The 15,473-nt window shown below is 48.1% G+C and overlaps 1 protein-coding gene across 11 annotated transcripts in view; it reads left to right on the forward strand.

Moving 5' to 3' along the window:
• The window catches only part of LOC146775776 (butyrophilin subfamily 2 member A1-like), a 506,274-nt gene extending 497,847 nt beyond the window's left edge, over window positions 1-8,427 (forward strand). For all 11 annotated transcript variants that reach the window (XM_085637618.1, XM_085637620.1, XM_085637622.1 and 8 more), the window contains one exon: window positions 7,804-8,427. In XM_085637618.1, the coding sequence (XP_085493744.1) occupies window positions 7,804-8,318 (515 nt within the window). In that variant the 3' untranslated portion in view covers window positions 8,319-8,427. The remainder of the gene's footprint in view (window positions 1-7,803) is intronic.
• The last annotated feature ends 7,046 nt before the right edge of the window (window positions 8,428-15,473 follow it).

Here is a 15,473-nt window from a genome sequence, read left to right on the forward strand (position 1 = left end):
CTTAAGGCTCTCGAGGGCCTCCGCAACCTCCCACGTCTATCCTGACTAAATCCTGATAAATTTGACGGGCTTTTGCTGATGCATTCGTGCTGAGGTGCCACCCGTTTTCCGAATTCTGATCGGACGCCGGGAACCCGAATGGTTGCCCTCCGAAGTTTGCGGCCTGCTGGTGCCTAGGTCCCGGTCTCGAGTTGGTGAGGTGCCCGGGTACGAAGTGAACAACAGCGGCATGCAGGGCTTGACCTGCCCCGTACCCCGCACTTTCACTTTCGTTTTCAAGTCTGCTGTTTGAGATCGGCTGAGGGACCCTGGTGTTTCAGAGGAGCGCGGACAACGGAGTGTCTGGCCCGATCTTCGGACTACCCACGGACGTCCTGCCTGCGATCGCAGTGACCGCTTAACTTAGCCAACGGGTCCCTGTCCCTGGTGCTGGCGGGTGCCAACCTTGGTGGCCTCTGGACGATGGCGGCGAGACTCGAAGGGGACAAGTCGAAATCTAAGTCAACCCGGAGGGGATCCTATGCTCAGGCAAACAACATGGACCGTTATGCGCAGCTGAAGGGATCCCCCGCTGGCCTGCATAAATCGCCTGAGCGGTCTAAAGAGCTGGCGGGCCCGGCGTTGGAGTTTACCCTGCAGGACGTTATGGGCGCCATTGAGGAGATGAAGGCTGCTGTGGGTCAGCGATTTGATACCCTGGCACATAAGTTGGACGCGGTACTGATCGATGTGAATTTGGTCAGGGCAGATCTGTCCAAAACCAACGAGCGGGTCGACTCCTTGTCACAAGCGGCGTCGAGCCTAACTTTGGACGTGGCCGCCCTGCAGACGGAGGTCCGTCGGTTGCGGCTTGCCAGTGACCAGACTGAGCGTCGACTTGAGGGTTCGGAAAGCAGGGCTAGACGGAACAATGTCCGTATCATCGGAGTGCCGGAAAGATCGGAGGAATCTGCTGCTGATCTTTTTGTGGAGGATCTGGTGATCAACCGTCTTGCAGCCAAGGGATTGAGAAAGTTCTTTGCGGTGGAGCGGGCCCACAGGATTCCGGGTGGTGCGCCCAAAGTGGGTGCTCCCCCGCGGCCTATAATCGCTCGACTTTTTAACTTTCGGGATAGAGATGCTATCCTTCAGGCGTCGCGGGTGGCTGGGCCGCTGAAGTTTGAGAACTCCAGTGTTAGCTTTTATCCGGACTTCACGCAAGCGGTCCAGAAACAGCGGCTGGGTTTTTTGGGTGTCAAGCGGCGCCTGAGGGACATGGAGCTGAAATACGCGATGTTATTCCCGGCGAGGTTGCGGGTTGAGTTCCAGGGCCGTTCCCACTTTTTTGACCGACCGGAGGCGGTTGGTGACTGGCTGGATGCCCTACCGCGGGGACAGGATAGAGACTGTCGGGCGGAGGAGAGCGGACGGGCTGGTGTGGAGCAGGACTAGAACTTGGTTCCTGGCGATGGACTAGATTGACTGTTCATTGCACCTTGGCTCAGTTACACTCTAATCCGGCACATCATGCCCTTCAAATGTCTGGGGGTTGCGGGGAGCTTTTTGGGGTCCTTTCCTCCTTCTGGGGTTCATTTGTGGTAACTGTTAGGGCGACGGGCACACTGCAAGTTGGGGGGGCTGTTCGGGCTCAAGCAGGGGTGCAGGGAGGGGGGAGTTGTGGTTTTGGGTCTGTGGGGGAGGGGGGTTGTTGGGGATGGTTGTTTTTTTTTCGTTTCGCAGGGCAATGTGAAGTTGTTTGCTGATTTCTCCGGGTTGTGCTCTCCGGGATGTGGGATTCATGTGTGGGAGTGGGATGGGGGATAGGGGATTGCGAATCCTTTCGTGGAATGTGAATGGTCTGGGGGACAGGATCAAGCGCGGGGTGGTGTTACAGTTCTTGAAGCGGCTCTCGCCCGACATCGTTTTCCTGCAGGAGACCCATTTGGTTGGGAACTCCTTCCAGGCCCTAAATAGGAGGGGCTATCGCCTGGCCGCTCACTCTGGCTTCACTTCTGGCTCTAGGGGAGTGGGCATCTTAGTTAGGACCTCCCTCCCACTGGCAGTGGACGAGGTGCTTCACGATGATAGGGGGCGATATGTGGCACTGGTGGGGAGATGGGAGGGTAGAACCATCTCACTGGTGGCTGTGTATGTGCCCCCGGGGTTGCAGACGACTACATTTGCTGACTTGTGGCGTTTGGTTCTGGGGCTTCCTGGGGGGGTTTTGGTGTTGGGTGGAGACTTTAATGCCGTGGTCTCTGGACTGGAGGACCGTCACCCCCCCAGGGATCTCCCTAGGGCTCAGGCCTGGTTGGGGAGTTTTTTGGACACTTTGGGACTGGTAGATTACTGGAGAATGATGCACCCGGGACAAGCGCAGTATACCTTTCACTCCGGGGCCCATGGGAGTCTCTCGAGACTCGACTATATGCTCATGCCGGCGACCCAAGCGGGGATGATTGGGGAGGTGCGTCACGTAGCCAGAGGTATTTCTGACCATTCCCCTATATGGTTGCAACTGAGGGTTGACCCTGGCACAGAGGGAAGAGTGGCACCTATTGGCCCCTGGTATCTTCGTAACCCTAAGATCCGCGCGGAGTTGGTCAAGTCCACTGATCACTACTTCACTGATAATGTGGGGTCGGTGTCGTCGGCCGTCTCCCTATGGGAGGCTTATAAGGTGGTGGTCAGGGGGCAGGCCTTGTCTCTTATCTCCCATACTAAGAGGTGCGAGAGAGCTGAGGTGGTTCGCCTGGAGACTGAAATAGCTGAAATGGAGGAGGACTTGGAGCGTGGAGTTACTGATGAGAAATTGCATGTTCTCAGCCTCAAACAGTCAGATTATAGAGCGCTAGTCACGGAAGCTGCTAAAGGGATGTATAGAGAACAGCAAGGGCGTCTGTATGACGTGGGGGATAAGGCCGGGAAGTTGATTGCTTGGTTGGATAAGAAGGAGAGAGCGAGCAGGGTGGTGCCCGTTGTGGAGAGAATGGATGGAGTTCGGGTGACTGACCCTGTTGAGATTGTTGACTGCTTCGCGGATCACTTCCGCGGGGTATACTCTCCGGTGTCCGTGCGTTCGGAGGAGGATTCTCATCTGTTGCTTCGGGACATCGCACTGCCAACCTTATCGGAGGCGGATGCAACATTGATGGAGGCGAAGTTGTCGTCAGATGAGATTAATTTGGCCATTCGCTCGATCGCGTCTGGTAAGGCGGGTGGTCCTAATGGTCTTCCCATTGAGCTATATAAATTACGTCCTGATAAGATAGCGCCGTATCTTCGTGACATGTTTTCGGCGGCACGTGCGGCGGGCTTCCTTCCCCCTGACCAACGCCTCGCCACCATAGTGGTGATACACAAAGATGGGAAGCCGCGAGACCGCTGCGCCTCCTATAGGCCCATTTCGCTATTGAACGCAGAACCCAAAATTCTGGCCAAGGTGTTGGCTAACCGACTGGTTCGGGTCGCGGGCGACTTGATTCATCAGGATCAGTCCGGTTTTATACCCCATCGGAATACCGCCCTAAATTTGAGGCGGTTACACGGTGTGCTGGCTAGAGCCGAGTTTATACGGGAGCCGGCCATCTTGGCATCTCTAGATGCTACTATAGCGTTCGACACTTTGGAGTGGCCATATATTTGGGCCGTTTTGGCGAAATTTGGATTCGGCCCTGAGTTTATTGGTTGGGTAAAATTGTTATACGCTGACCCACTGGCTCAGGTGGTGGTGAATGCTAGGGTGTCTGCTCCCTTCGCACTGGGGAGGGGTACGCGACAGGGATGTCCGCTATCACCCCTTCTCTTTGCGCTTTCTTTGGAGCCTCTCGCCGCCTGGCTGCGTTGGGAGCCGTCGTTGCGAGGCATTAGATGGACGCCGGAATTCGAAGACCGTGTCTCCCTTTACGCGGACGACATCCTTCTATATCTCACTTCCCCCCGACAGTCACTAATGGTATTGGTGGACGTGTTGACTTCCTTTGGCCGCAACTCCGGCCTGGTTATCAACTGGGCCAAATCGTGCGTCTACGTCCTCTCCGGGGAAGCCCCCCTCCTGCCGCAAGACTGCCCTGTTCAGGTTGCTACCCTGGGGTTCAAATATTTGGGAATCTTTATCTCACTGGATCCCGCGGTCCGCTATGAGCGAAACCTTCTCCCTCCCCTCCAGCGGCGGAAGGCCGACGTCGCAAGATGGCGACGACTTCCGCTTTCACCGCTTGGACGGGCAGCATTGTTCAAAATGATGTCGCTGCCTCGCTTTTTGTACGCCTTGCAAAATACTCTGGATGTCGTGCCGGCCCGCTATTTCCGGGAGGTTGAGGGTCTTCAGCGTCAACTGTTTTGGGACGAGCGGCCGCGGATTGCTCTCGCCAAGTTAATGCTTCCTTGGTACGATGGGGGGGTTGCACTCCCTGATATCAAACGATACTATTGGGCGTCTCAGTTGGCGGCTGTGAACCACGGGATATATGGTCCTGCCTTAAACCCGGCGTTCGAGATGGATAAATTCCTGCTTCCAGGTGGGGATTATAATAGGGCGCTGTACTCGGTGACCCCGGACACGCGGCTGACGGGACCCACACGGGTGGCGGTGCGTGTGTGGCACGCGGCGAATGCTGCGATGGGGTGGAGGGATCGCTTGACTTGGGCGACGCCGCTGTATGCCTCTGGGCGGTTGGGCTGTTTGTGGAGATCGAAAGGCTTTGAGAAATGGGACATGATTGGTATATGTAAGGTGGGTGATCTTTGGGTGAAGGGAGCTTTCAAAACGTTTGAAATGCTTAAAAAGGAATATAAATTGAACGATACAGAGTATTTCCGATATGCTCAAGTCCACCATGCGCTGTGTTCGGTTTTTCCGGACGCTGCTGCCATCCCCGAGTATTCTCCACTGGAGGATAGAGTGTTGGATGGCTATGTGCCCGACAGCACTATTTCTTTGATTTACAAGAAACTCATCAACGATCGCGCGGACTTGCTGCTCCGTCTGAGGGAGGCATGGACAGGCGATGGCTTAGAGCTGGATGATGAGGACTGGGTGTCGGCGGTGGCCTCCCCGAAGGAGGTGGCGATCCCGGCCCGCCTCCGGTTTGTACAGCTGAAGATCCTCCATAGAGTGTATGTCACAGGGCCCGGTTTGCTGCGTATGGGTTATTCGATGGATGGATTGTGTAAGCGTGGATGTGGCCTGCCGGGCACGTTCCTTCATATATTGTGGGAATGTCCGGAGATTGTGCGATTCTGGAACGGGATCCACACCGTAATGGAGAGGGTCACGCACGTGGCCCTGTTGCCAGAGGCTAGGAGGTGTTTGTTGAATGTCTGGGAACCGAATGATTGCAATGCGGCACAGACGCAGTGGGTGACCTTGGGGTATATGGTGGCTAAGCGTAACATTGCACAGCTATGGGGCTCCCCGAGGCCGCCCACAGTTGATGTATGGAAGGAGAATATGGACTGGTGTATGTTTAGGGAAAAGACGGTGTATGTGGCGAGAGGTAAGCCAGGGAAATGGAGTAGGGTATGGGGTCCGTGGAATTTATATCGAGGCCGTATCTGCGCCCCGCCTTTGCCATTAGAGGTCGATATTGCTTTGACCCCCTAGCTGCGCATTCTGCGGGAGTGTGTAATGTGTGTTCCATGCTTTGTTTTCCCATTGCCCCCCTTCACCGCTTCTGGACCAGAATCGTTTTGGACACTGTATGTGTTTCCCCGTCCTGGGAAGAGCACGCTGCTATCTCAGACTCTCATTGCCTTGAGTGTGTGTTATGTTTAATAAAAAATGAAACCGTTGTCTTAAACCGCTCCTGGCCTATGGCCATGGTCTGTTATAGGTGCTTACGGACTGCCGGGTACTTTGCCGCTGGTTCATTTGAATGTATGGCGTTACACTGCGGGCCCTCGGGCTCTATAGCGGCCGGCCCTGGTGGTTGTAGGCCCTTGTATGTCTTTTATTGTGTGCTAACGGTTTCTAATAAAATAAAAATCCAAAAAAAAAAGAATGTCTCATCAAGGCATATTACTATTCATCCAGCTATAGCTATTTCTCAGTGTGAGAGTCAAAAGTGAATCCAGATTGATGCCTTCTTATGACAAATCAGATACACTCAAGAATCACTTGGGTCAATCTTGATAACTCCTAAAGTTCTCAATACATCTGCTAGGGCCTGCATAGGACGGTGGTGTCATTTCTGTGAAGTTGCCGATTGATTCAGTAGACCTATTCTTTGAACATATCCGTATTCTGTTCATAGTTTGCTGGCAATGCGGGATTCCTTAATGCATATGATAAGTTAACTAACACCAACAGAGTACAGTATACTAAACCCATGATATTCAATATATTGTATGCAACTGCCAATATAGCCAACACATTTCATTGTAACAATGGCAAACAGTGGAAGACATCAAGACTATGTTTGGAGTTTAAAAAAAGAATAGAGTTGGCAGTTTATTAAATTAGTAGAATAGCAGTTTGGCTGGACAGAAGTCACCTATTTTACAATAACATTTCCTATTTCCTTGTAGGTGATGATCTCAGTGAAAAGGGCACCAGATGCCATTTCTTGGATTGGAAGGGAAGGCTTGGTTTGAGAGGATGAAAAGGATGTACTTATTATTTTTTCAATCCAACTACCTCATTTAGATTGTTAACTTAGCAGTGGGCTGAATGTATTCTGTTGCTTGTCTGAGCAGTTCTCTGGGTCTGTCTGTAGCGTTTTTAAAATTCTGAATAACTTTAAGGTGGTTATCGATGTTTAGTTCCAGCCATGTAGAATCTCAAGGAATTCATGTTGTCTGACTGCTGAGGCTTGACCTTTCGCCATCCCCAGACTTTGAGATATAACTTACCATTTGGAAAGGTTCTCCACATTCTACTTAATTGTTCAGATATTCACAAATTAAGAGAACAAGCTTTCAAACTGTCAGAGAAGTTACTGGCTAAACACTATCCAAACTAAAGAGGGCATACAATACCTGCTGGGAATCTCTGCTTCAATCACTACAAAAACTAGTCAGTGACGAGATCACTTGTGTTCCTACTTTTTCCCACATCTTGAACCAAGCACAGAAATTGATTATGAAACAATGGTGTATTTTGAAATCTACAGGCTGTGACTGGGAACCACGGCTGTGACTGGGAACCACCCCTGTTCCCCTTCAAAATGTGTCATATCCTGCACAGGGTCGAAACGCCTTCAACACCATCTAAAGGCCGAATTAAGATTTTACAAACACACCAGATATCTCGCCTGGTGTTCCTATTTGTATACAATACTATTGACTGTCTTTCTACTAATACCAATATGCTCTTTGATGTACACATTGTCAGTTCTTTTACTTGTTCGCTTATGGTCCCTCTCACTTGAGGTTCTTTTGAAAAACTCTCTCTCGCTATTCTCTTGACCCTGTGTGACTTATACTTTTGATCATAAATTCAATTCGAACGAATTGAATAATACACTGGTTGACATTTAAGTAATTTCATGCGGAGGTTCACTCACAACAGACTGTTTTTGTCAAATTAAGGATTTTTCAATTTTGATTAATTCAATACAGGATCACCCTGTTGTATTATATTGTTCTTCTAAATTAGTTCTATGTTATTGCATGTTACAAGTGTAAACTTAAATCCAAATCTATGCAGTGTGTATTGATATCATTAGTTGTTTTTATCCTATATTCCTAGACTCCCTATGTGCGATACAGCTCACTGGCCTCGTGCTCACTAATTCTTTGTTGATATCTGTATTTTTATGGTTATTCTATATTGTATTTTATCTGACCACATTACATTCACTCAATCTTCTCTCTTCCCTGCAGTGGTGGTCACTCTGGATCCAGATACTGCAAGCAAATGGCTGATACTGTCAGAGGATGGGAGACGTATGAGATACACAGAGAGAGCACAGACCCTACCGGACAATCCCAAGAGATTTACAGCCTCTGCCTGTGTGTTGGGGAGGGAGGGATTCTCCTCAGGTAGACATTACTGGGAGGTGCAGCTGCTGCAGAAGGGTGGAGGATGGCGTGTTGGGGCAGCCAGAGAGTCAGTGCACAGGAAAGGATGGGTCACACCATCACCCAAAGAGGGAATCTGGGCTGTGGAAGGGAGATGTGATGGTCAGTACCAGGCTCTAACATCCCCTCGGTCTCCTTTGTCCATATGCGAAAGCCCTAGGAAGCTGGGAGTATATTTGGACTATGAAGGGGGACAGTTGTCCATGCTCAATGCTGAGACAATGGAGCATCTCTACACTTTCACTGGTGTCTGCTTTTCAGAACAAGTTTTTCCATTCTTTTCAATATGGGGAGGGGCAGATCTGTGTCTTGTATAGAATTAAGCTCAAGTCTTCTTTCTGTTTTTTATCTAGGGTGGTGCGACCCTGTTAGGTTTAGGCCATTCCTGGTATTGCTGAAGAATAAAGAGATTTTAATGTTTCACAATCTCTACTCTCCCTCTTCTGATTTCACCCATTTGTAAAAAGCTCATTGTGAGACACACTCCTCCCTAATTTTAACCTTGAAAGGAAAGAGAACCTTTTTCTATCAGATGAGAATGGAGTTTGAATGCGCTGTTGTATAGAAAGGGATCACTTTAACACTGAAGCATTTACTGTTAAACCTGCATATATCACACATGATATACTGTCATGTAAGAACCCGAGGCATGGTTTTTGGCATTTTTGTCTTGTCTGGACCTACCTGGAACAACCTAACCTGATGTGTGTGATGATCATTTCTGCAGCTTGGGGTCAGTCTCTGAGTAGACCTAGTAATCCCTATCCTTTCTTCCCTTTCATTGAACATGAGTGTAACCTTTTTGTCTCAGACATTTAAACTGTCACGCTGCCTAAGACTGGTGATTTCAAGAGTTGGTAAATCTTAGTCTGCATTTGTCAGCAGCAACATTCCTCGGCGTCCTTAGGTGTAATGTAATGCCTATGAACATGTGCAATACATTTTTTGGTAATCTGAATATCACTCATGTCACTGCTAGTATACTTGTCTGCTTGATTATTAGATAGCTCATCTACATTTTCTGATGGCCATATTTAATCTTTGTATGCCTTGTACATACATACTATTTAGATGATTTACTCTATTGCAAATAATAATCTCTCCAGCCAGAGTCCCATTAGTATAAAGTAATGTTCAATTTATACTTTTGCTTCTTATGTGTTATGGGTTCTGAATGAATTGCTGAATAGATAGAGGTATCGTTCAAAAACTGTTTGAATTCAGCATTCAAGTTTTTGCCTTAAATGTTTAATGAAACTGTTGAGCTTCATTAACTTATAGAAAGTTGAAATAACTGTTTAATAATGAAGCTCTAGAGAATTTTGCTTCTAAAACCTAATGCCTAAATGGAGGAATATGGCCATGCACCGAACACAGATTTTCTGCACATCGCTGTTCTTGCAGCCCTGTATACGTTAACTTGAAACCAAATTCAAAGCCATTCAAGTATAACTGTGTGTCCCCAAATGCACTGACCTGTGATGTCCAGTATCGTAATCTGTACAGTTTAGTAGGTGTACAAGGCTTTTACCATGGTAATCTGTCCACCCCTCCCACTACCTCTGTCACTAGAAGTCTGTCACTACTTCCCCATACCACCTTGTGATCCGAAACCTCCCGACTGGGTGCTTCCCCCACATTTCGAGTGTTAATGCCAGAAACGGAAAAACTCCCTGTTCCATGACTCCGTATGCACCAGAACCTCCTGCCTATCCCCTGCGAACTGCACCCAACCCTCCTTGTGGGTGGGACAGCATTGAGAGGACTTATAAATTACAGACCAACCACTGCAATGCCCTGTTGTGGCACACCCTTGCCCAACCCCGGAAGGTCAACTGTGCCCTCTGTACATTATCTGTGTATTTAAAGAGGGCTACACAATTTTCCTGAAACTGTTTGCAATATACACTGACATATATCAGGAACACTGCTGTCCAATTCTTTATTTGAACCAGCACTCTTGGACAGTTACTACTCCTCTTCTTTTGAACCATTTTTCGCTCTAATCTTACTGTGCAAAAGCTTACTTCTGTATACTCCCCTTTCCAGATACGCTTTTTTGTCAATGACATTAAATGGGACCCTAGGGCTTGGTAATGTCCATATAGGATAATTTAAATCTCCTCGCTTTCTTTGGCCCCACCACCCTTGTCCTTTGCTTGCACATCCTTTTCCTCTGACCTTTACTGTGTTTCGCTACTGCACCTTCCCTTCCTTCTCATCCCCACCCGTGTCTGTGTCCTGATCCTTAACATACCAACTTAAGTCTGCGTCACCCATTCCCACTGATTGTACTGCCACCACATCCCTCTTGGATTTGTCTGCCATTTGTAATTCCTTATCTGGCCTCCAAGTCGGGCTAACTCCAAAGCCCAAATTCTTGATGCCAATTTCTAATTGTCTGGACTGAAACTTCTCCAAGAACTCCTTTCCTCAGCGGCGTCTTCTGAAAAACACCAACATCTTCTCGCCTTATAGTCTCCGTACACCCGTGACACAAATCATTTGGCGTGCTCCACCACCCTTACTCTTGACCCTTATTATCCTGTTTTTCTCCTTCCTCAATCTCTTCATCTTCATAATCCAATACCGTTACATTCATCAGGCACACCTGCACACAAACTCACGCTATGCTCATACCAGGCACCTCACTATCTCCCTCTCCTCTATCTCCAAAGTGAGCGTCATACAGATCCTGGTATAAATCCTGCTGACTGGAGGAGGCTGCATATAGCCTTCTACCCAACAATGCTCCACAGTCCCTCGATGTCCCAGAATCGGCACAATTTCTAACTTTGGAGTGGGAGGTTTGAGCCGCACTAAGGTCTCCCAGCTAAGCAGTGCTGAAAATTCCTAAGTCATCTGTCCCCTGCCACCACATCTGGCACCCACAACCACTTGCCAGCGCCCCATTCACCACACTGCGCCCTACTTGGCCTCAGATGCTTAATGTAATTAGGGTTAATAGTATCTGAAGGTCGTGGCTTCTCACCTTCCCTATCCCTCCGACCAAGATCACCTTCACTTTCCATTCCCCTCTCCTCCACCTTCCCCAAGCCTTTTACCTTCCGTTGTCCCCTTAACAAACTCCTGTCTACCTTAAGGGCACCTGGCTTATGAACCCTCATCTGTTCTCCATTTCAAATATTAGCCGAAATCCTCAAATAATCTGGTAATTCTAGTCTCCTTTCTCTCAGAGGCGCTGCTCTGATGAGTTATCTTTCTGTTTCCATGATACTGCCTCCTTCGTGTCTTGCTGCCGGCGTATGCAGGCTGGAGAAGTCAAGGAGCATACACTGCTCAGCCGCAGCCTCTCCCACCTCCTCCACTGCTCACACCACCTCCTGTACACACGACGATACTGCGGGAGACCCAGCAGTCCTCCATGCATCACATGGTAGGGCAAGCGCTGCTGCCTCCTGCAGCCCAAACCCTTCACCGGCTACCTGAGACTGCTTCCTCTCTGCCCCTCCTTTTTAGGTCTCGCCTTACCCTGCGCATGCGCTGGTCTGGCGAGACTTTTTGTGAGGGCTCAAAAAAGTGCTACCATGGCCAGCCTAGAGCTACAGTGCATGTGCGCGGGCACGCGCTTAGGACCAGAGGCACCATATGGCAAGCCTCGTCATGCTCATTAAGCGCCCGCGATCACGATCACTTTCGCGGCACCCCTTTGATGTTCTCATTCAAAGAACATCAAACATCAAAGAACATGTTGTTTTGTTAATGCTTTGCTGCGCCCGTTTGACTTAAAATGTGCTTTCTCTTTCCACAAACTCGATGTTTGTGTTCCTTTATTTTGAGATGCTTTTAGTATTACTGTTTTGTGACTTAAAGAACATTAAGGAAATGTTACTGTGAAACTGGACAACGTTCACAGTGTTTATTTCTGATCGCGGCGGCTGCTTCATGTCCGTTGCACCATTCAGAGAGTCCTTTCGTTGGTGCTTTCATGAGAACATGATGAGGAACCTGGAAACTTTTGGCACATTCTCTTTAAAAGCACAGCATGTTGGCGACTGGTTAGTCGATTAGACCTATGTAGCGCTTTAGATCTCAAAGCGCTATGGTGGGTGCAGCAGTTACAACTCATGAAATATGGGGTGCAACTCACAAGGAGGGGGCAGGTTTGAGTGCACATTGGCTGCAATCGAACTCTTAAGATGATGGGCTGTGTGTATCCATTATCAGCACTCAGTCTTCGCTAAGTGATCTTGTTTGTTTTGTTGTTATGTTACTGCTTTGCAGCGCCTGTTTGACTTACAACGTGCTTTCTCTTTCCACAAACTCGATGTTTGTGTTCCTTTATTTTGAGATGCTTTTAGTATTACTGTTTTGTGACTTGACTTAAGGAACATTAAGGAAATGTTACAGTGAAACTGGACAACAAGTTCACAGTGTTTATTTCTGATCGCAGCGGCTGCTTCATGTCCGTTGCACCATTTAGGGAGTCCGTTCGTTGGTGCTTTCATGAGGACATGATGAGGAAGCTGGAAACTTTTGGCACATTCTCTTTAAAAGCACAGCATGTTGGCGACTGGTTAGTCGATTAGACCTATGTAGCGCATTAGATCTCAAAGCGCTATGGTGGGTGCAGCAATGAAATATGGGGTGCAACTCACAAGGAGGGGGCAGGTTTGAGTGCATATTGGCTGCAATTGAACTCTTAAGATGATGGGCTGTGTGTATCCATTATCAGCACTCAGTCTTCGCTAAGTGATCTTGTTTTGTTGTTGTGTCAATGCGTTGCTGCGCCCGTTTGACGTACAACGTGCTGTCTCTTTCCACAAACTCAATGTTTGTGTTCCTTTATTTTGAGATGCTTTTAGTATTACTGTCACACACACAACCACAAACACAACCACACGCACAACCACACACACAACCACACATACAACCACACACACACACAACCACACACACTACATGCACAACCACACCCACACAACCACACCCACACAACCACACACACACACACAACCACACACACACACAACCACACACACAACCACACACAACCACACAAACAACCAAACCCACAACCACACACACACAACCACAACCACACACAACCACACACACATAACCACACACACACACACACACATAACTACACACAACCACTCCCAATCACACATCCACACAACCGCACCCACACACACAACCACACACACACACACACAACCACACACACACACAACCACACACACACACAACCACACACACACAACCACACACACACAACCACACACACACAACCACACACACACACACACACACAACCACACACAACCACACCAAGCATTGGCATAGCCAATAGGTCTCACCTTTGGGACCTTATAAGTGTTTAGCCATGCAACAGTTGATGTGGTTGCACCAAGGATATTGTGCTGCATAACTAAATACTTAGAAGGTCCCAAAAGCGAGACCTATTGGCTTTGCCAATGCTTGTTTTCTTTTTCAGCAAAGCTGCCTGGTGGGGCTTTTCAGCCCCTGAGGGTCTCCTCTCCTTTCACACCTCCTGGCACCGTCACCAAATTGGACAGTTTAGGCTTCGGTGGCGAGCAGGCCATAACAGCTGGCTTATGCTTCCCGCCGACCGCCCCATTAATCTCCCTCACCTGGGAAACCATGCCTGGTCAAGGACAACAGGCTTTATCAGATTGTCTCTCCCCGCTTTCCCAAGAGCAAGGAGAGCGCCAATCACTTTTTGGAGAGCGCCACTTACTTTTTCATTCTGGCCTGCCGTATTTGTGTTACCTCATTGGAATTTTGCCGCACTGGACTTTTAAAACTGTTCCTGCTGACCGGCATATCACTTGAGAAAAGATCTAAAGGAGAGGGAAAGCTCAACTGTCGCCTACTGTGAACCCTAAGCCTCGCCTTTGCCCAGTGACCACCAATCTCTATCTCCTGCAGTCTCCAGACTGCACCAGTTGTCTGAAAAGCCCAGGAAGCAGGGCTGAAAACCACCCCAACCCCTTTTGGAGACTGGGTATTTAAACCCTAATCAACATGGCACCCACGTAGAGCGTCTCACACACACGCAGCAGTATGGAGATGATTGGGCTACTGAGAACAACATTGTGGGAAGGTAGATCATGATAACTTATCTTGACAGAGTGAAACATCATCTCGTATTTTGATAGATTAGCACACATGGGCCCATATTTATCATAGTGTTGCGTCACCGTTGTACCACACAAGGGTGCACAAGGGCGACAAAACACTAAAGTCAGATTTATCAAGCTACGCAAATCGCTGCCTACCTTTACTCTGCCCCAGGGAGGTGTTCTATGGGTGGAGCGTGGGTGTTCCTACGCATCCCCCCAAGGATTTTGGCGCACTCCCAGATTTACCATTAGTGGTAGACCTGTGAATGCACCAAAATGCTATGGCTCCCCAGGGGAGATGTAACAAGGAGGAATATCTTTATTTCTCCTTGTGTTTTTTTACTCTTTCTGTAGCAGGAGGAAAAAGAATCTCTAAAGGGTCCCTTCCTGCACAAAAGCAATTCACGCCTGTAACACAGGCACCCTTCCATCATGTGGAAGGGTGCCTGCCTTGGCGCAAGGCAGCACAATGTGCACCAGTGGAAGAAAAGTACAGGAATGTGCTGTATGTTAAATACGGCGCATTCCTGCCCTTTCACGCAATGCAGCAAGGTGGCTTGCTGCGTGAAAGTATGATAAATCTGGGCCTTAATACAAATTCTTCATTTTTTACTTCAGAATCATTTGGAGGTGTGGCTAGATACAAGGATACTATGGCAGATAACAGAGACACTTATGAATATGAAAATTTGGGGAGGGACTACATTTTGTATTGTACTCCAATGTGGTATGTTTAAATCCATGGTAACTTTAACATTGAGGGGAATATTTCACAGAATAGTGGACTCATGGAATGGTTTTAAACAGATTTAGGTCTTGCATTGAAGAAAGGTGCAGTTTGACTTGAAAACTCTCAATTTACTAATAAGTGAGCTTTATGACATGTAAATACTCTGATATAGACGCCTGAATCTGCATGGAAACTTGATATTTGGTAGTACCTACACATTACACATGGTCTTGCTTTTCCATTGGGTTCTGTTAGGGAAGCAAACCGGTTATAGTGTATTTTTTGATGTGATATATGGCATCATCGTGCTAATTCATTGATGGACACGGGTGACGCATTCAAACGTTACATTGTCTGCAAAATCCACAATGAGATAATGCACCTTCCTTTTGATGTCTTCTATTTGTTTGTCTTGTAAATCACGTGGTGCAGGTAATTTGGTCTGTGAACAGAAGGACTAATTTTGGTTATATATATATTATGATGTCTAACCAGTCAGTGAGGACAAAACACATGTTGGCTAGAACGGATAAATAATTTACAGAATAAAGAAGAATTGAAACACTAAGAAATTACTCTGTGAAAGGAGTGCTCAAGGTTGTCTTGCACAGTTTTGGTGAATATTCCTTTTG

The sequence above is a fragment of the Triturus cristatus genome, chromosome 12, assembly GCF_964204655.1.
Source record: "Triturus cristatus chromosome 12, aTriCri1.1, whole genome shotgun sequence".
Lineage (NCBI taxonomy): Eukaryota > Metazoa > Chordata > Amphibia > Caudata > Salamandridae > Triturus > Triturus cristatus.